The sequence below is a fragment of the Pongo abelii genome, chromosome 6 (genome assembly GCF_028885655.2).
Source record: "Pongo abelii isolate AG06213 chromosome 6, NHGRI_mPonAbe1-v2.0_pri, whole genome shotgun sequence".
Lineage (NCBI taxonomy): Eukaryota > Metazoa > Chordata > Mammalia > Primates > Hominidae > Pongo > Pongo abelii.
The window spans coordinates 9676058-9697181 of NC_071991.2; the positions used below are offsets into that span (position 1 = coordinate 9676058).

At 42.4% G+C, this 21124-nt stretch overlaps 1 protein-coding gene across 1 annotated transcript; it reads right to left on the reverse strand.

Annotated features, from left to right (window-relative positions):
- Window positions 1–10: 10 nt before the first annotated feature.
- On the reverse strand, window positions 11–11169 carry GJC3 (gap junction protein gamma 3). Its single transcript, XM_002817739.3, has 3 exons — window positions 11031–11169; window positions 5215–5996; window positions 11–109 (listed from the first exon to the last, which is right to left on the reverse strand). Exons 1-3 carry the CDS (start codon window positions 11051–11053, stop codon window positions 51–53), a joined length of 864 nt encoding a protein of 287 aa, XP_002817785.2. The 5' UTR covers window positions 11054–11169; the 3' UTR covers window positions 11–50.
- Between the last annotated feature and the right edge of the window lie 9955 nt (window positions 11170–21124).

Below are 21124 nucleotides of genomic sequence, written 5' to 3' on the forward strand. Positions count from 1 at the left end.
AGGATTTTAAGTATGGTGATGAGGAAAGCTGGCCAAAGTTCATCTCCAACTCAGGCATCTCTGGGTCCAACTGGTCTTTGTTTTTCCTGGGATGAGCTTCCTCCTGGAACTTTTTAAAACAAAAATTCAAGATATAACAGTTATAAGTGGGTAACTTTTTCACAGTGCATACCCAAAAACCCAAGGACCCTGGGTTACACTTTAGGTGCCACCCATGTGGGACCTGTCAGAAGAGTACTACAAAGGCTTTGAAAACTGAACTGACTTGGGAACCACAGCCCTCAAAAGGCTGGTCAAAACTTATGACTTGAACCCAAATGGGTTAATTACCTTTTAAAACATAAATATCAACATCCTCCACCAAATTTAACCAAGACCCAGAGCATCCTAATGACATTCAAACTGTCCAGGATACAATCGATATTAATTGGCAGGTGAAGAACCAGGAAAATCTCAACTCACGTTGGAAAAAAATGTAACAGATGCAGAATGTAAGTTGCCACACATGTTGGAATTATCAAGACTCTAAAGCAGCTATTCAAATGGAAAGTTTAAAAGTCTCAGAGAAGTAACAGAAAATATAAAGAATAGCCCCATGGAAATTTTAGAATGGGAAAATACAAAAATCATCATCACATCATATCCAGGGTACATGCTGTCAACATTGCTTATCACTGTTGATGTTAACCTTGATCACCCAGCTGAGGTAGTATTTGACGGGTTTCTCCCCTGTAAAGTTATTCTTTCCCCTCCCCCTATTTTACTGTTTAGTGGGAAGTCACTATGTGCAGCCCGTGCCTAAAAAGGGAGTAGTTGGTGGGCATGGTGGCTCACGCCTGTAATCCCAGCTACTCAGGAGGCTGAGGCAGGAGAACTGCTTGAACCTGGGAGGCAGAGATTGCAGTGATCCTGCCATTGCACTCCAGCCTGGGCGACAAGAGCAAAACTCCATCTCAAAAGAAAAAAAAAGTGAGTAGTTATATTTCACATCCTTGCAGTGGAGTATCTACATTCTTCTGCATGAGAAATTTGTCAGTTATCTCCTGTTTATTCAATTATTTATATTATGAACTCATGGATTCTTATTTTATACTTTGGGTATAATCCAATACTATGTTGTTTATTTTACTGCTCAGATTATTCCTGTGTTGGCCATTGGGAACTTCTTCAGTTGACATCTGTGTCCCTTTGACAAACTCCTGTCATTTTGTGGGGAAGAGGGAGTAGCACTTTCTTACTTGCTACTGCTACAAAATCCTCCAGTCTTATCTTGTATTTCTCTTCCCTAACCCTAAAGTCAATCATTCTCATTTCTCTAATGATAAATGATGTTAAACATCTTTTCATATGCTTTCTTATTATCTGTATATCTTCTCTGATGATTACCAAGGATGGGAAGGGTAGTAGGGGAAAGTGGAGATGGTTAATGGGTACAAAAAATAGAATGAGTAAGAATTAGTAGTTGATAGCACAACAGTGTGATTATAGTAAAAAATAATGTACATTATAAGATAACTAGTATAATTGGATTGTTTATAACAAAGGCTGAAGGCTTGAGGTGATAAATACCCCATTTACCCTGACGTGATTATTACACATTGCATACCTGTATCAAAATACCTTGTATACCCCATAAATACATAACCTACTATGTACCCATTTAAATAAAAAAGTTTTTTAAAAAGAAATAGTGCTAAGACAACTGAATATACACATGCAAAAAAAGTTTGACATTTATCTTACACCATACACAAAAATTAACTCAAAACCAACCAGAGACCTAAATGTAAAAGCTGAAACTATAAAAGTCTTATGGAAACATAGGCATAAATCTTTATGGCTGTGAATTAGGCAATAGTTTCTTAGGTAGTACACAAAAATCATAAGCAACAAAAGAAAAAATTGGATGTTAGACTTCATTAAAATTTAAAACTTTTGTGCATCACTATCAAGAAAGTGAAAGACAATCATAGAATGGGAGAAGATATTTGGAAATCATACATACAATAAGTATCTAATACCCACAATATATAAAGAGCTCTTACAATGCAGCAACAAAAATACAAAAAAAAAATTCTATTTATAAGTGTGAAAAGGATTTGAATAGACATTTCTCCAAAGAAGATATACGAGTAACCACTAAGCACATGGAAAATGTTCAATGTCATTAGCCATTAGGCAAGTGCAAATCAAAACTACAATGAGATACCACTTCACACCCACTAGGATGGCTAGAATTTAATAGATAAATAAAAAGTGTTCCCACATTGCTGATAGGAATGTAAAAATAGTGCAGCTGCTGTGGAAAAGAGTTTGGCAGTTCCTCAAAAGTTGAAACGTGGAGTTTCCTTATGACTCAGACATTCTATTCCTGGTTATTTACCCAAGAGAACTGACAACATGTGTTCACACAACACTAAAACTGGGGCCAGGTGTGGTGGCTCAGGACTGTTCCAGCATTTTGGGAAGCTGAGGCAGGCAGATCACCTGAGGTCAGGAGTTTGAGACCAGCCTGGCCAACATGGCAAAACCCTGTCTCTACAAAAAATACAAAAATTCACTGGGTGTGGTGGTGCGCACCTGTAGTCCCAGGTACTCAGGACGCTGAAGCAGGAGAATTGCTTGAACCCAGGAAGTGGAGGTTGCAATGAGCCAAGATCACACCACTGCACTCCAGTCTGGGTAACAGAGTGAGACTCCATCCCAAAAAAAGAAAAAAAAAAAAAAAAGTGGTACACATATGTTCATAGCAGCAGTGGTCATAAGAGCCAAAAAATGGAAACAACCCAAATGTCCAGAAACTGAAGAATGTATAAACAAAATGTGGTAAATCCTTAAACAAAATGTGCTATATTCTAACAGCAGAATAACACTCAACTATATAAAGGAATGTAATACTGAAACATGCCACAACATGAATGAACCTCAAGTTATGCTCAGTGAAAGAAGCCAGACATGAAAGACCGCATATTGCATGATTCCATTTGTATGAAAGAGTAGGAAAACCAATTGAGACAAAACCATATGATGGTTGCATGTTTTGGGTGCTAATAAGAGGTTGAGAGTAACATGAGAGGGTAGGGTTTTTTAAGTTGATGAAAATGTTATTAAATTGGTAGTGTTGATGGGTATACAACTCTGAATATACTAAAGCCTATTTAATTGTATACTTTTGTCACTGATAGAGGATCATGACTGCGAGTTGTCCAGGTTCTTGGCATTTTGAACAAGGAATTGGACAAAATTCCTAGCAAAGCCAAGAAAGGATAAAGCAACAAAAGAACGAAAGCAGGGATTTATTGAAAACCAAAGTACACTCCACAGTGTGGGAGCAATCCAAGCAGCGGCTCAAGGGCCCGGATACAGAATCTTCTTGGGTCCCAATACCCACTATAAGTTTCCCTTTGGCCAGTTCATGCTTTGCAGAAAGCAACCAATCAGAGGGTAGGATGAAGTTACGAAGTTGCAAAGGGAGACTCATCTGCAAACAGCCTGATTTGTTGGGGACAGGCAATTTCCCATCTGCTGCGCAGAAAAGGTGGGGGTGTTGCAAAGGGAGTAGCCTCTGGTCTTTGTGTTACTTAGGCAAGGAAAGTTAGAGTTTTCCTTTCAATTTAGTCCTAGGAAGTTGGCGTGAAACAGCCTTAGGTTCCCTTCCTCCAGAACCTATTCTCCTGCCTCACTTTAAGTGGATAAATTATATGGTGTATGAATTATATCTCAATAAAGCTGTTTTAAAAGGGGGTGGTATAAGGAAGAATTCCAAATGATGCCATTTGCGTTTTTCCTTGGTCACGTTGGCTGGGCTCTGGCTACAGTGGATGAGGAATTCTTATGAAGCACTTGTGTAGCAAGAAGAAAAAAAAAATTCCTAGCTATTGCCAAAGCATCCCTTGGGATCCCCTAACTTACTTGGGGATAACTTGGGATTCAGAAAGAGAAAAAAAAATAGATAACTGCTTTTGTTGAGAATTTCAGGGCAAGAGAAAACTAAGGGGGCAGCGTTCTGTTAAAAAAAAAAAAAAAGGGTAGAACAACACTGTCCAACAGAAATGACTAAGAGACTCGAGAAGACTGATATTCAGATTGCAATTATCCGCCGAATCACACTGTGATATCAGCCTCCTTTGCTGTTACTCCCAAATCGGCAAATCAGCAGTAGAGCTCTACTGCCTTTTCTGTGTGGTATTGAGGGTTATGAACTTAAAGAGTAGGAACTTGGTCCAGCATGAGTTGCTGCTGTGCTGGAGACAATTGTAACAGCTGCAACGAGAACTGCAGAAATAAAGAATGAGAATTGAGCAGAAATCAGAGCTATCAGTGATCAAGGGGGCCTAAGCCCCTGAATTCACAGTAATCTTCCTTAAGGATATGGCCGGGCATTTGAATAAATCTATAGATGTTAAAAGACACTAACTTATATATGCTTGAAGCCCAGAGTTTCTGACTTATGACATGTGCTGCAGGTCTGAGGGGCATTCATTTACAAAACTTTGATGATAAGGGGAGCAGAGAATGTGGAAAAACAGAAAAGAGGTAAATGAAGCCACTGAGACAGGAAGGGGCATTATCTTCAGCAACAGGAATGCCAGCAGCAGTCATCAATATTTGCTGAGCAGGGCAGGGGAGAGACACAGTTTAGGGAGGCTTCTGCTGGCTGACTCTTGAACCAAGCCCATAAAAATTGTGATGCTGACACCAGAAGATTCCAGTGAAAAGGCACAGTCAGGAAATGCTTTAGACTACATGGCCCACGGGGCCCTTAGAGGTCCTTCAACAGCCTCTAATTTGTCACAGACATGAATTCCCACTCACTGGATGTTGGGAAGAAGATTCAATCACAAGGTTTCTTTCAGGCAAGCCAGGTGTCTTTATAACTCTGCAAAGTAGAGAATCAAGAAGAAGCTGAGATTTTTCCTAAGTGGAGAGAGACCTAAATGGAAGTTCAGGAGGGACAATGGACTAGCACTCTTGTCCTTGTGCGCTGGAAGGAACCATCAAGTTGATGGGGATGGACATTGGGATAGATTTTGAGAGCAAGAGAGAACAAAGGAAAGGGTTGGGAGTGGCGGTCAGAACACATCTGCCTAGAACCTGGTTACCTACTTTGTAACATGCAGAAGTTGTACTTCCCAGAAAGGTGAGGGACCTGCCACCAGAGGAGATCATCAGGACACAGACATCAGTTACAGGAAGAGAGCGTGTCCTTCTCACCTGCTTCTTGAAATTGCTCTTTGGTTTCCACCACTGGGAGGCTATCAGTTGCTTTCTTGTGTCTTCTGGTTCTGTCTGAAGTTGGGAAGTGTTTAGAAGAGGAAGATTTGTGCTTCCAGGTCCTCCACCATCTCCCCAAACCCAGAAGCACAAGCTCCAAAAAAGTAAACAAGAGACAGAAACCGCTGAGTCCAAACATGGTCTTTAGGAAAATGGTCTTCTCAGAGGGGCGGGACAGATTGCAGGTTATACTACCAAGGCAAGGTTCTCGGCGACATGCAAAGGAGCTGGGCATCTGGAACCCATACAGATGGTACTGCAACCCCAGGGCTGCCCCCTCCAGGACAAGTCGAGCCCCTAGCTGAGCCACATAAGCCCAGAGCAGCCTGAGGCTTCCAGTCCCTGGGACATCTGTGTTGCCCTCCCCTCCCTGGATAAGGGTCTCCTCCTCCTTCCCCTTTCCTGATAATTCCCAGTGCCAGATCACATGATACAGAGTGAAACCCATATAGAGGGTGCTGGGTACAGCCACCAAGATGACCTGGAAGACCCAGAAACGCAGCGGGGAGAGGGGTTGGAAGGCATCAAAGCAGGCAGCCTTGCAGCCCGGCTGCTGGGTGTGACACACGAATTCACTCTGCTCATCGCCATAGACTCCAGGCCCACCGGCAGCCAGCAGCACAAGGCGGAATCCCAGGAGCACGGGAAGCAAGAGGCGCCCCACGGGGGTGGAGTGCCAGCTCTCCTCTGCCAGCAGCCGCCGCAGGAACCTGCCACACATCCTGTTTTGGAGCAGAGGACAAGAGATCAATGTTGTTCACTGTCCTTCAGAGGGAGCTCCAGTCCGCCTTGTCACTCCTAATCCAAGGATCACTGAAGGCAAGCTATTTTATTCCTCTCCAAGTATCTGACTGATTAAATACCAAGACTCTGATTGCGCCTCTTTACTACTTAATGAAATCATCTATGTAAAATAATAACAGTGAGTGTGTGTGCTGTGGCTCTCTCTTCTGCCCTCCCCTTCTGTACTGCTGGAGTGGAGAGGAACTCTCAGGTTGGAGAGACCAGGGTACATCTTCATCTCTCTCTTTCCCTCCTTCCCTCCGTCTCTCTCTTTCCCAAAGGCTAAACGTAAGACAGTAGACTGGGATGTTTCGTTAATTTTCCTTTGAAAGCTATTGCTTCCCCAGCTGATGGCTGCCAGGCCTGGTGCTCCTACAGCATCATCTTAAGCAAATCAGTGCTGATGCTGAGAGGGAATATGCATTCTCTTGCTGTCTTCTTTTCTCTGCCTCCATGCCCTTGGATGATCACAGGTGTGTCTGGATGTCCTCCTCTCCCATCACAGTGGTAAAGTTGAGAGGTAGTTAGATTATGGGGCTAGATGTGATGGATGAAATGAACAGAGCAAGCATCGAGGCTTGCTTTAGTCTGATGCTCTTAGGCCTTACAAGCTGAGGAAGAAGAGAACATTTGGAAGGTAACCCAGCAGAATTTACCAGAATTACATGCTATAGGATTTGGGGCCAGAGCCAGAACTGACTAGATAGAAATTCAGATTTTGACCCCCACTTGCCATTGTTCCTTGGGCATATATCTCCCTCATGGTGGCAGGTGACCATGATCAAGGATAGGTTTCAGAAATCCCTCTGTTCCCCAGCCAAAATACCACAATGCTACAAGCCCAAGTTCACCATCTCTATATTTGTCCTAATCAGATGTCTTCCCCGATGCCCAGCAGCTGTTTCAAACCATCCCCATTTAGCCTAAATTCTCACTCGTATGGTTACCCTCACACTCAGAAGACCATGTGGTATGGTCTGAATGATGATCAAGATTTATATGTTAGAAGCTAATACAGTAGTCCCCCCTCTTATCTGCGGTTCCACTTTCTACAGTTTCAGTTACCCACAGTCAACCGAGGTCCAAAAATATTAAATGGAAAATTCCAGAAATACAAAATTAATGTTTTAAATTGTGTGCTGTTCTGAGTAGCACTATGAAATCTCACATCATCCCACCCAGGATGTGAATCATCCCTTTGTCCAGGGTATCCACGCTGTAGACGCTCCTTGCCGGTTTGTGACTTAATCACCATTTTGGTTATCAGATCAACTATCAGTACTCGTTCAAGTAACCCTTATTTTAAGAATAGCCCCAAAAAGCAAGAGTAGTGATGCCGGCATATTGTTACAATTGTTCCAGTCGTTCTATTTCTTTCTTTTTTTTTTTTTTTTTTTTGAGACGGAGTCTCACTCTGTCACCAGGCTGGAGTGCACTGGCGCAATCTCGGCTCACTGCAATCTCTGCCTCCCGGGTTCAAGCGATTCCCCTGCCTCAGCCTGCTGAGTAGCTGGGACTATAGGGGCGCACCACCACGCCAGGCTAATTTTTTGTATTTTAGTAGAAACAGGGTCACCATGTTGGCCGGGATTGTCTCAATCTCCTGACCTTGTGATCCACCTGCCTTGGCCTCCCAAAGTGCTGGGATTACAGGCGTGAGCCACCACGCCCAGCCACAATTGTTCTATTTTCTTAGTAGTTATTGTTGTTAATCTCTTACCATGCTAAATTGTAATTAAACTTTATCATAGGGATGTACATATGGGAAAAAAAAACAGTATATATGGAGTTTGGTACTATCCACAATTTCAGGCATCCACTGGAGGTCTTGGAACATATCTCCCACAGATAAGGTGGAAGTGCTGTACTCAGTGTGATAGTATTAAGAGGTGGAGCCTTTACCAGGTGTCTTAGTCCGTTTTGTGTTGCCACAAAGGAGTACCTGAGGCTAGGTGATTTATAAAGAGGTTTATTTGGCTCACAGTTCTGCAGCCTGCGAATCTGCTTAGCTTCTGTTGAGGGTTTCCATACTGTGTCAAAACATGGCAGGGAAGGTCAAAGGGGAAGAGGGACCAAACCCAAGGGGCATCGTGGCTTTACAACAACCCACTCTTGAGGGAACTAATCCATTCCCTCGAGAACGAATCCAGTTTCACAGAAGCGATAACCCACTCACTGCCACAAGAATGGCACCAAGTTATTCATGACGAATCTGCCCCCAGGACCCAACCTCCTAGGAATCTCCCTCTAGACCCCCCTCCCAACACCATCAAACTATAGGGATTAAATTTCAACATGAGATTTGGTGGGAACAAACAAACCATATCAAACCAGAGGTGATTAAGCCTTGAGGGAAGAACCTTCATGAATGAGATTAGTACTCTTATAAAAGATGCTCCAGGGAACCCCTCCACCCCTTCCCACTGTGTGAGGATACACAGTAGGTGTCATCTAAGAGGAACAAGCCCTTGCCAGACACTGAATCTGCTGGTGCCTGGATCATGGACTTCTCAGCCTCCAGAACTTTGAGAAATAAATATCTTTTATTTATGAATTACCCTTTCTAAGGTATTTTGTTATAGCGGCCCAAACAGACTAAGACACCACGAAAACCTCTTACTCCAAAGAGAAAATAGAGACACTGATGTGAAACCCCACAGATACTACTTTCTCTTATCTTAATATTTACTTCCTTTTCTAACATTGTAGAGAAAGAAGTGGACCTACAGTTATCCAAGTCTACTCTCCCTTCCAAATCTGTGTCCTTGAGTCTCACCTTTCCTGCTTCTTCAAGGATTTGTTCCCCAAATTATCTTCCCTGTAATTCGGACAACCCCTGTGGTCTCAGTCAGAAGGATGGGTTGAGATGAGTCCCAGGGACCATTCTAAGGGTCTCAATTGACCAGAGAAATATGTCATCATCCACCAACTGCAAGACACTATATTTTGAGCCATTAAGAGTCAGAGTTTGAGTTCATCTAAGTTGGTCACGCATCCTCCCTCAACCAGCCCCATCTGTGAGGATACCTGCAGCCCTGTCCCACCTTGTAAGTCTATGGTACGAGACCACCATTTCTCTTGTTGTCCTTCCCAGTTTCTCCCCAACCTCCCCTTTTCCCTAGTTTATAAGACAGGAGAAAATGGAGAAAGCAAAAAGTTGGAAAGAAACAGAAGTAAGATAAATAGCTAGATGACCTTGGTGCCACCACCTGGCCTTGGTGGTTAAAATAATAATAATATTAACCCCTGACCAAAACTACTGGTGTTATCTGTAAATTCCAGACATTGTATGAGAAAGCACTGTAAAACTTTTTGTACTGTTAGCTGATGTATGTAGCCCCCAGTCACGCTCCTCACGCTTACTTGATCTATTATGACTCTTTCACGTAGACCCCTTAGAGTTATAAGCCCTTAAAAGGGCTAGGAATTTCTTTTTCGGGAACTCAGCTCTTAAGACGCGAGTCTGCCGATGCTCCCGGCCGAATAAAAAACCTCTTCCTTCTTTAATCCGGTGTCTGAGGAGTTTTGTCTGCGACTCATCCTGCTACAAGTCTAGGGGGGTCCCTGGATTTATGGGAAGCATCCCCAGGGCTCTGAGGGTTTCTGTCCTTCCTCTCTTGAGAGCTATCAGACTAGATGATCATTAGGTAAATTCTCAAGTCTTGCTGTCAGCCTTGTTTTATTTCGAAGTGCAGGTCCAGTACGCTCTAAACACATTTCCAGCACATTTCCAGCAGACATGGAATTTCACACAGGGTGGGTCTGACATATTTCAAGGGTCAGGAGTTCAAATCATTTCCAGAGGCCCTATCTAGTGTCCCCTTTCTTTCTGTATCTCCCATTCCCACCCCAGGCCCATGAAGAGACACCTAAATCCTCTCAGAGGCTCTCAGAACTAAGCTGAGGTCTCCAGAGCTCACCACAGAGCTTTGGGGTTTTGGAAAGGAGAGAGGGGCAACAGTAGAACAAAAGGACCTGCCTAAGGCCCCTTGGTTTGGAGCTCTCATATCTAACCCTAAGCACCGTTCCTTGTCATTCACCTGCCTTCACCTGCAGCTGTTATTGCCAACACAATGCTTATTTCCCATGCTTTCAGGGCCTTCTGGAGGATTCAGACAAAACTGTGCTTTCTCTCCCAAAGTCTGCATACCAAAGGGACATCCCTGTATGATAGCCTCCTACCCCATTACCCCCTGCTTTTCTGGGACCCTGTGGTCTCTCCGATCTGGTCCAGCTGTCTCCAGCTCACCTTTCTCTTTCCGTAAGACCTATATCCTCCTCTCACCAAAACATCTGCAGCTTTGCCCCACAGTGGACAGGGCCCCCAGGTCAAACTTCAGGGCCTAGAGAGCTGAGGCTGAGAAGGAGGGGGAGATGTACCAAAGCCCCCAGCTCAGCATTGTTGGAAAAGCTCAGCTGAAGGGACACCCCTGTTTCTGAGTAGAGAAACAGCTTGCAAATAAAGTTGTCTGAGAGGTAGCAGAATTGGAGCTCTGTCAGGATTTTAGTCAGTGAAGCAACACCTGTGAGCTCAAGAGTTGGGAGACGAAGGAAAGGCCAGGGTTTGGAGAAATTTTCTAATATCCAAACAGAGTTTGAAATTCCATCATGATTTTGGTGTGAATTTTTCTTATCATCTCTTGGGAGAAAATGTCCAGGATTCTGTTGGTGGCAGAATCCATGTCAAAGAGTTAAGGTATGAGGCAGGGAATGCCCACCCCATCTGGCCTGGAATACCTTCTAGATGCTTTTATCCAGTGTGGCAACAGAGCAGCAACACTGGCATCACCAGGCATGCAGAATCTTGGGCCATATCCCAGGCCTCCTAAGTCATATCTGAATTTTGATAATATCCCCAGGTATGATCATGTCAGAGTTGGAGAAGCCTCTCGAGAACCCAGAGCAGCCCTCCTACCACCACCACCACCACGAGGCCCTGTGCCAGCCCAGCGGCTCTCTGTCCCTGCACTCACCCAGTGGCTTTCAGCAGAAGCATTCACAACAGGGGAGAGAGCCCGAGAGAGGAGTCCTCAGGCTGGAGCCTGCGGGGTCCCACTCTTCCCTGGCCCAGCCTCCTGCCACCACCCACTTCTTTTCCCTCCCCTTTTCATTCCTGGCAGCCTTCATGAAGGGGAAAAGAATTGCAGCTGGAGCAGCAGCAGGCCTGCTGTTAAAGAATGAGTTCTGCAGAATAACCAACCCTCTGTTGTTGAGAGTGAGGGGTGTTTTCAAAGTGAACTGAAACAGGGATTTTCAGATCATCTGAAGGGGGAGCAATGGCTTCAGTATGTTTCCAGCATTGGGGCGTGAAGGCAATGACAGATAGAATAAAACCCCCCTGCTCTCCTGCCCAAAGTAGCTGAAGCACAAGCTTACCCACAGAAGAATGTGTGTGTGCACGTATGTATAAGTGTGTGTGTGTATTTGTATGTCTTTGTGTATTTGTGTGTGTTTGCTTCATTTCCTCAGGCAGCCTTCATCCCAGAATTTGTGGTGATCTCGGGATGTCCTCTCCTCTTGGCTGGAAGAATAGCACAGACTCCCCGCCACAGCATGATGGGAATCTGCTCCACGTCCCTTCAGGAATCCAGAGAACCCAGAGCCCTCTCCATCAGGCCCAGGGAGAACTGTGACGCCTGTCCCCAAGGCCATTCCTAGCCCCACTGCTACAGCCAGGAGTCTCTCCAGAGATACCGCCAAGAATGGGAAGCAGCAAAGTGAGGAGAGTAACTCACAGGGCTGAGGGGGTGTGCAGGGAGGGACTGGTCTCCTGCGTTTGAAGTGACAGTGCTCAGGGTCAATGCTGGACTCTTCACAGAGGAGATGCCAGAGGCAAGCTCATGTGTTAGTCCGTTTTCACGCTGCTAATGAAGACATACCTGAAACTGGGCAATTTACAAAAGAAAGATGTTCAGTGGACTTACAGTTCCACGTGGCTGAGGAAGCCTCACAATCATGGTGAAGGCAAGCAGGAGCAAGTCATGTCTCACATGGATGGCAGCAGGCAAAGAGAGAGCTTGTGCAGGAAAAAAAAACCTATGAAACCATCAGATCTCCTGAGACTTATTCACTATCACGAGAACAGCACAGGAAAGACCTGCCCCCATGATTCAATTACTTCCTACCAGGTCCCTCCCACAACATGTGGAAATTCATGATGAGATTCGGGTGGGGACACAGCCAAACCATGTCACCTCGGTTCCAGATACTGCCCCTCATTAAGGCATGAGGCTCAGTCACAATAGTCCTTTCTATTCATGAGAACAACCACTTCCTGGGTGCAAAACATCCTCATAACCCAGGACTGAAACAGACATCCACCACCCAAAATCCTATTCCCAGATGGCCTTCCTTTCCTCAGACCCTCTCCAGGACATTAGTACCTTCTTGTCCAAAATATCTGCTGCCAGCAATTGGCTCTGCAGGACTGTGGTCCCTGCAGCAGCTGAGATGTCCTAATTCTCTGGTGCTGTCCATGGATTCAAGGAGGGGGTCTTGAGAACATTCTCCAGCCAGTGAAGCTTCTTGACTGAAAGGGGACTATCCTAAGTGCCTCTGGGAAGCCTTGCAACCTTCCTATGATTCCCAGAATGGAGCAGCCTGCAGAACATCCTAAGAGAAACTAAGGTCCAAAGAGAAATTTTCTTGGCACCTCTCTCTAAAGCAAAGGAAAAAAATAGCACAAAATAGCATATCAAAAAAGCATCTTACTAAAATTATATTGAGAGCTTATACAAATTATAAGATAATTCTAAGTGCACCGATACATAAACTTAGCAAAGACATGAAAAGACCATTCATAGAAAAGGTCATTCAAAGCCTGTAAATGTTTAGTCCAGGTAGGAATCAAAGAAATAGTAAAATAGCAATGAAATACTATTTTTATCCACTTGTCACAGACTAGTTTTGTGTAAAGTGATCATATCACACTATTTTTTTTTGAGATGGAATCTCGCTCTTTCACCCAAGCTGGAGTGCAGTGGCTCAATCTCAGCTCACTGCAACCTCCACCTCCCAGGTTCAAGTGATTCTCCTGCCTCAGCCTCCCAAGTAGCTGGGACTATAGGCTCATGCCACCATGCCCAGCTAATTCTTGTATTCTTCGTAGAGATGGGGTTTCACCATGTTGGCCAGGCTGGTCTCAAACTCTTGGCCTCAACTGACCTACCTGCCTCTGCATTCCAAAGTGCTGGGATTACAGGCTGAGCCACTGCGCCTGGCCATATCACACTTTATAACCTGGGCATGCAGGCCAATTCCAACGTCTTCCATTCATCTGCTGATGGTCTTAAGATTCCAAAGGCAGCACCCTTAGCCCTTGCTCTTGGGGAGAAGAACTCACAGCACACCTCTTTCCAAAAAGATCTTCTCTCTTGGCTGGTCAAAGTGCAGTGGTGTTTTCAACCAATTTATCACAACCAGTTACAAATGTCTTTGTTGTTTCTCTACTCCCACTGCTTCACTCAACTAGCCTAAAAAAAGAAAATAAATTAAAAAAAAAAAAACAAAGATATCTTCTCTCCAAAGTTAATTCTCTCTCCCTGAAATTTCCAACAACTCTGCCATTTTATACAACTTTGATGTGTGTGTAGGTTTTAAGAGTAGCTTAACCATTATTTATTTATTTATTTATTTGCTTTTCCTTTGAAATGCTGCATCTCAGACCAGCAAATTACTTTGGAATGTGATATGTGTTGTATTTCCCAAACATTGCATCTCGAAATCCCAATCAAAATTTCCAGTTTAACATCCTGTTTGACTAACATTATTCAGTGCTTAATAAATGATGGAATTTTTTTTTTTTTGAGACAGTGTCTCACTTTGTCACCCAGCTGTAGAGCAGTGGTATGAACATTGCTCACTGCAGCTTCAATTTCCCAGGCTCAAGTGATCCTCCCACCTCAGCCCCCAAACAGCTGAGACTACAGGTGTGCACCATCATGCCCAGCTAAGTTTTGTAGTTTTTTGTAGAGACAGGGTTTCTCCACATTGCCCAGGCTTGTCTAGAACTCCTGGCCTCAAGCAATCTGCCCACCTTGACCTCCCAAAGTGCTAGGATTACAAGTGTGAGCCACCATGCCCAGCCTTGAGTTAATTTCTGTGCATGTTGTGAGGTAATCTCATTCTTTTGCATATGCATATCCAGTTGTCCCAGCACAATGTGTTGAAATGACTGTTCTTTCCCAACTGAATTGTCTTGACACTCTTATCAAAAATAAATTGGCCGTAAATTTAAGAATTTGCTTCCCCAGCTTTCAATTCTATTCCACTGATTGAATTTATGTTTATGTATATTGTTCTTCTTTTTCAACATTTTTTATCTACTTTGGGTCTTTTGTAATTCTGTTCGAATTTTAGGATCTGTTTGTCTATTTCTTCAAAAAAGGAAACTGGAATTTTTATAAGGATTGCAATGAATTTTTTATCAATTTGAGAGCACCACCATGTTAACAACATTAAATCTTCTAATCCATAAGCATGGAATATCTATTATTTATGTTTTCTTTAATTTCTTTCAACGTCTTGAAGTTTTCCATGTAGAAGCCTGGCACTTCCTTGATTACATTTATTTCTAAGTATTTTGTTCTTCTTTATGCTATTGTAAATTGAATTGTTTTCTTGATCTCCTTTTTGTGTTGTTTATTGCTAGTGTATAGAAATAGAATTGATTTTAATATACTCATCTTGTATCCTGTGATGTGGCTGAACTAATTTATTAATTATAGTAAGCTACTGTGGGTTCCTTAGGATTTTCTCTACACAAGATTATGTCATTTTCAAACAAAGTTTTATTTCTTCCTTTCTAATCTAGATGTCTTTTTTTCTTGCCCAATTGCCCTAAATAGAACCACCAGTACTAGCTAGAGGTGTTGTTGAAAAGGCGTGATAAGATCACACATCCTTCTCTTGTTCTTTCTTCTAGGAGGAAAGCTTTCAGTTTTGTATATGTCTTTTATGTTTACCTATGACATTACCTTTGCAACTGTTCTTTATTTCTTCATATGGACTCTTACTAGCATTCTTTCATTTCAGTCTGTAGGACTTCTCTTAGTATTTTCTGTAGGGCAGTTATGCTAACAATAAATTCTCTCAGTTTTTATTATCTAGAATTGTCTCAATTCCTCCTTCATTTTTGAAGGATACTTTTGCTGGATGTAGAATCCTTGACTGACAGCCCTTTTCTTTCTGCATTTTGAGTATATCATTCCACTGTCTTCTGGCCTCCATGGTTTTGAGGAGATATCAGCTGTTAAACTTATTGAGGCTCCTTTGTCCTTAATGAGTTGCTTTTCTCTTGCCACTTTCAAGATTCTCTCTTAAGTTGTTGTTGTTGTTGTTGTTGTTGTTTTATCTAGTCTTTGGCTTTTGACAGTTTGATCATCATGTACCTAAGTATGGATGTCTTTGAGTTTATCCTACTTGGAGTTTGTTGATAGCAAATGTGATGCATTTGCAACTGTATATCTTCTCCATGGAAACACTATTTTCTATTAGCCATCTCCACAGATCCCTGAAGGTCAAGGCCCTTTGGCCATAATTTCAACCTTCCTGATTATTATAATAATAATAACTAATTTGCTTCTGATTATTAAGTGCTGCCAAATAGCTTCTGCTGATTTAGAATCCTATCATTCCTATTGCTATTAGGGAACCAGTATATCCAGTATATAAGAGCATCTGCTGTCAGCTTCTGTCTACAGAGGATGAACACTACTGAGCTTCTTACAGCTACTAAACTCGTCATCACCAGCACATTCATTATTTCTTTGAGGAAAATGAGTATTATCCAGGACTTCCCAAGGAATAGAGTCTGGTGGTGGATTTTCCAATCTTTTGTTATAGATCTATTCTCCCACATCCATTTCTCTGAGAACTGTGAACCCTTTACTCACAATTTTCCATATGAGTTCTGACATCTCAACTTTATTAATAGAAGCTCTTGTTTTTTTCCAGCTTTCCAAAAGCCACCCCAGTATCATTTCATATCAACCTCCTAAGAATAAACTTGCTAGGGTGTTAAATCCTGTGTCCCATAAGAATGCCCTATATTGACAAACTCCTACATCCAGCTTTCTATTTTTAGTCCCCTCCCTTTAATCCAGGATCTTCAGAATCTTCTCTCTGATTTATTTTCCTTGCTCCTGATGACACATGTTGTCCAAGTCTTGAAGCTCCTTTAGTATCTAATCCATCCCTCTCCTTAGTAAGTCAAGTACTTCCCCAGTTGGGCCATGCTAAGATTTGATTTTTGTTATGGGTCTAGTGGCCAAAGGGGGAGGTGCAACACATCCTGAGGGGAGCCAGCATTTTCTTACAATGAATTTGTCTAGTATAAGACTTTTGCAAGGTTTTCAAGCAAGAGTGGGCCTCTATCTTCCAATAAGAAGTGTGAGCCACTTCTGCAGGTCCAAATGGTCCAGAATAACCTGATGATCCAAGGACATCAAAGGGCATCTACCTAATATCACCATTCCAAGTCTCAGGGTCTTATTCTTTCTTATTGGGGTCCTGGTTTTGGTACTAGAAACTTCCCTAGGCTGAAAAATTTGCACTTCTCTGTAGTTATGCCACTCTTAAGGTTAAATATTCAGCCTGGTTTCTCTGCCTTCAGGCAACGAGAGATAAGGGTCTCTTTAAATGCTGCCAAGGAGGCATTGTACCTCTTATATTTTGCTTTAAATTGATTACTTATTGTCCTGAGCCTTTCATTTTTTTCTTTTTAAGGCATCACTGAAGCTCAGTAATAGCCACTTAATTCCATAGTCGTTTATGTTATTTTATTTTATTTTATTTTATTTTATTTTATTTTTGAGACAGAGTCTCACTCTTGTCACCCAGGCTGGAGTGCAATGGCGCGATCTCAGTTCACTGCAACCTCCACCCCCCGGATCCAAGTGATTCTCCTGCCCCAGCCTCCTGAGTAGCTGGGATTCCAGGTGCTTGCTACCATGCCTGGCTAATTTTTGACTTTTTAGTAGAGACGGGGTTTCACCATGTTGGCCAGGCTGGTCTTGAACTCCTGACCTCAGGTGATCCGCCCGCCTCAGCCTTCCAAAGTGCTAGGATTACAGGCGTGAGCCACCACGCCCGGCTCCATAGTCCTTATACTTGCAATTTGTCTTATATCTCTTAAATGCCAGACACATTGCATCAGCCAGTGAATCTAATTCCACCTGTGTCCTAGCCAAGTTATTCCACGTAAGTCTTAACAGTTGCACTGCTAAAGCAAGTCAGAAACTATGCCTGCCATCAACATGGCTGTCTCCATTGCCAGAGGACTGACAAGTAACCCAGCCCTAGAATCCCATTCTTATATTGTGCTTCCTAGGACCACTCCTGGTACCCACTGTCTTAGGTTTGATTCCCTAGAAGCAGAACTTAAAAGAGACTTGAATACATGTGATTTTTTAGGTTAGACTCACCAGTAAAAATCTCTAAGGAAATAGAGGAAGCAGAAAAGGTAATGTAAAAAGAAACTGTGCAAAGATGTGATCTCAGGTAAGGTTTGAACTTGATCTTATCCACAGGGGGCCCTGAAGCATGAATCATACCACAGATTTTATCCACTTGAGGTAAAAGGGCTGATCTTTTGTACTCCAATATCATTCAGTCATTGGCACTGGTATGCCATTGGGGAGAGGAAGAAATCATATTATCCCAGGTGAAGCCTTCTCTTTAGAAAAGGAGAGAGTTCATGAGCCAATAATAGCCAACATTAACAACAGCTTGTGAGTGGGCATGCCAGCCCAGAAAAGGACATCTAGACAGGGCACCAACAGTAGATAAGAATGACAGTAGCTTTCTTGTTGGAAACAATACAAGCTAGAAGACAGTGGAAAAACATGTTTAAAGTAATCAAAGGAATAAATTGACAATGCAGAATTATATACCCAGCAAAAATATTTTTCAGGCCAGGCACGGTGGCTTACATCTGTAATCCTAGCACTTTGGGAGGCTGAGGTGGGCAGATTGCTTGAACTTGAGAATTCAAGACCAGCCTGGGCAACATGGTGAAACCCTGTCTCTACAAACAAAAAAATACAAAAATTATCCAGGTGTGGTGGCACACGCCTGTAGTCCAGCTACTTGGGAGGCTGAGGTGAGAGGACAGCTTGAGCCTGGGAGGTGGAGGTTGCAGTGAGCTATGATCACACCACTGCACTCCAGCCTGGGTGACAGAGGGAGACCCTATCTCAAAAATATTTTTTTTCAAAAGCTGAGGCAAAATTAAAACTTTTTAAGATATATAACCGTTGGAGGAATTCATCTCCAGAGTGAATGAAAAAAAATATATGCACCATGATAAATGGTAAAGGAAGTCATTTGAGCTAGAAGAATTTGAAACCAGATAGAAACCTGGATCTACGTTAGAGAATAAAGAACACCAGAAGCGGTAACTATGAGGGTAAATATAAAGATTATTTTTGTTATTATTTAAATCATTTTAAAGATAATTGATTGCTTAAAACGAAAAGATAACAATGTATTATGGGGTTTACAGCATATATTGAGGTAAGATATATGTTAACAATTATATAAAAGCCAGGAGGGAAGAAATGGGAGTATACTGTAAGGTTCTTATAATGTGTGAAGAGTGGTATAATATCAATTGAAGTAGACTAATAACATGAAGATATAAACCATAAGCCCTAAAATAACCCAAAAAGGGTTACAGTTCATAAGGCAAACATGGAGATAAAAATAGAATTATATATATGCTCAATCCAATAGAAGGTAGAAAAAGAGGAAAGGGGGAGCAGATCAAGCAAATGGCACAAATAGAAAACAAATAGCAACATGAGAGGTTTAAACCTAACCATACAAATCATCACATTAAATATAAATGATCTAACCATTCCAATTTATAGGCAGAGATTAACATATTCACTTACAAAGCAAGACCTAACTATATGCTGCCCAAAGATAACTCACTTTAATTATAAAGGTACAAGGTTAAAAGTAAAATAATGGAAAAATATACCATGTTAACACCAATCAAAAGTAATCTACAGTGACTATATTAATATCAAAGTAGATTTCAGAGCAAAAAAATTACCAGAGATAAAGAAGATATTTGATTGTTACAAATGAGTCCATTTATCAAATCTTAAATGTTTACACATGTAATAACAGAGCTTCAAAATACATACAGCAAAAATTAATAGAAATACATGGAGAAATAGACAAATTCACAAAATAGTTAAAGGAGCCAACACCCATCTCTCAAAAATTGGTAGGACAAGTAGACAGAAAATCAGTAAACAAATAGAAGGCTTGAACAATACTATAAGCCAAATTAGGTCAAAATTGACCTAATCAACAAAATTGACAATAGAACATTCTATGCAACAACACATTCTTGTCAAGAGCACACAGAACATCTACCAAGATAGATCATGTTCTACACCATAAAACAAGCCTCTTGAGTTGTAATACACCATAAACAAGCCTCTGGATACGTGTAAAAGGATTTAAGTGATACAAAATATGTTATTTGATCACAATGGAATTAATAGTGATGGTTTCAGTGCATACATACATATATATATATATGCCAAAACATCACATTTTACACTTTATATGCAGATTTTTGTATGTTACACTTCACTAAAGCTGCTTTTAAAAATATATATAAAGAACATGAAAAAGCAAGGCTTGTTATCAGGGATATATAAAGAACTACAAATCAATAACAAGGACAAACTTAAGAGAATATAGATGATAGTCGTGAAAAGGCACTTCACAGAAGAAATCCAAATGGCCAATAGACAAATGAAACGTTTCCAGAGTCAACCCTTCCCCGCTCTGCAAAATCACTTCTCAAGAAGGAGCCACAGAGTCAGGTGTGTTCAGCACATTTTTGCTCACAACATGTGATTATATCCTTGGAAACCAAGAGTTGTGACCCCACCATTCTGGGTTACACAGATGGTCTAGCCAGAGTGACCAAAGTCCTTGTCTAAATGTCTGAAGTGGGGGTGGAAAGTGGGGAGCTGCCTAGGACCCAGGAAATAGGGGACATTTTTCAGTTGCATGAGTTTCTCCTGAGTCCTCAATGGCTCCATTTATAAATGTCCCTAACCCCGGGTCAGTGTGGGTATCAGGGGAGGAGACTAAAGTTGGTTGATGGGGATTGGGGGGATGGGGATTCTGCCTAATTATTTCTAAGCTTCTGACAGCACCCTAAAGCACAAAGACAAACTTCTCTTTCACAATTATTTTCTGAGGATTAATGCCAGAAAAGAAGCCCCCAAGGGTAAAGGGAGCTCTCATTCCACTTCTTCTACCAACAATGCCCTCTTTGTCTCTTTCCTTCCCACCAGACAAGACCAGCCTCCTCCCACAGCCATACGTTGACAACACGTGCCAAGGCCTGGGGCAACAGGGTACCCAGGGTGAAGGGCTCACCCAAGAGTAGGGAGTGGAGAGAAATGTGGAAGCTCAGCACCTCTGTGCCCCAAGAACGATGATGAAGTGGCGTCATTTGTCTGGGGTAATACCCAAGATTCGTTGCCTCGCGCCAAGGAAATCAAGAAGGTGGAGACGCACAAGGAGGAATTTAAGATTGGAGGTTTAATAGGCAAAAGAAAGAGAAAAGAGAAAAGCTCTCTCTCCTGCAAAGAGAGAGGGACTCCCGAGTGGGTCTTCCGGTTTTGTGGTGAAATGCACGGGGGTTTTATAGACAAGCTTGAGAAGGCAGTGTCTGATTTACATAGGGCCCGAGAGATTAGTCGGACCAGGTGTGCTATTTGCATAGCGCACCAACAAGTTGGCCATCTCACCTTAACCTTTTATTATGCAGATGGGTCTCTACTTGGCCAGCGCCACGTTGCCTGCTTTTTTACTGCATGCGTGGCGACAAAGGAAAGGGAAGAGGGCACCTCTATGTTGAATATACCTGGCTTCCAGGTGTCCCTTTTCTATTGGCACAGCTGTTGGCATTTACCTATGCAAGCTTTTAGCTTGCTTATCTATGCTTGCAGCTTGATTTTTCAGGCTGCTTTTTGTTAGAAAAGAAATTATTTGGGGGCTGCTTTTTAGTAAAGGGAAATCTCTTACCCTCACT

Excerpts from the sequence above, each read along its gene's own strand:
- GJC3 (XM_002817739.3), bottom strand. The coding sequence starts at position 11,053 with ATGCTTCTGCTGAAAGCCACTGG. Across the intron at positions 5,997-11,030 it reads CTTCTGCTGAAAGCCACTGG|GATGTGTGGCAGGTTCCTGC; the intron begins GTGAGTGCAGGG and ends GCTCCAAAACAG. Across the intron at positions 110-5,214 it reads AGAGCAATTTCAAGAAGCAG|TTCCAGGAGGAAGCTCATCC; the intron begins GTGAGAAGGACA and ends TGTTTTAAAAAG.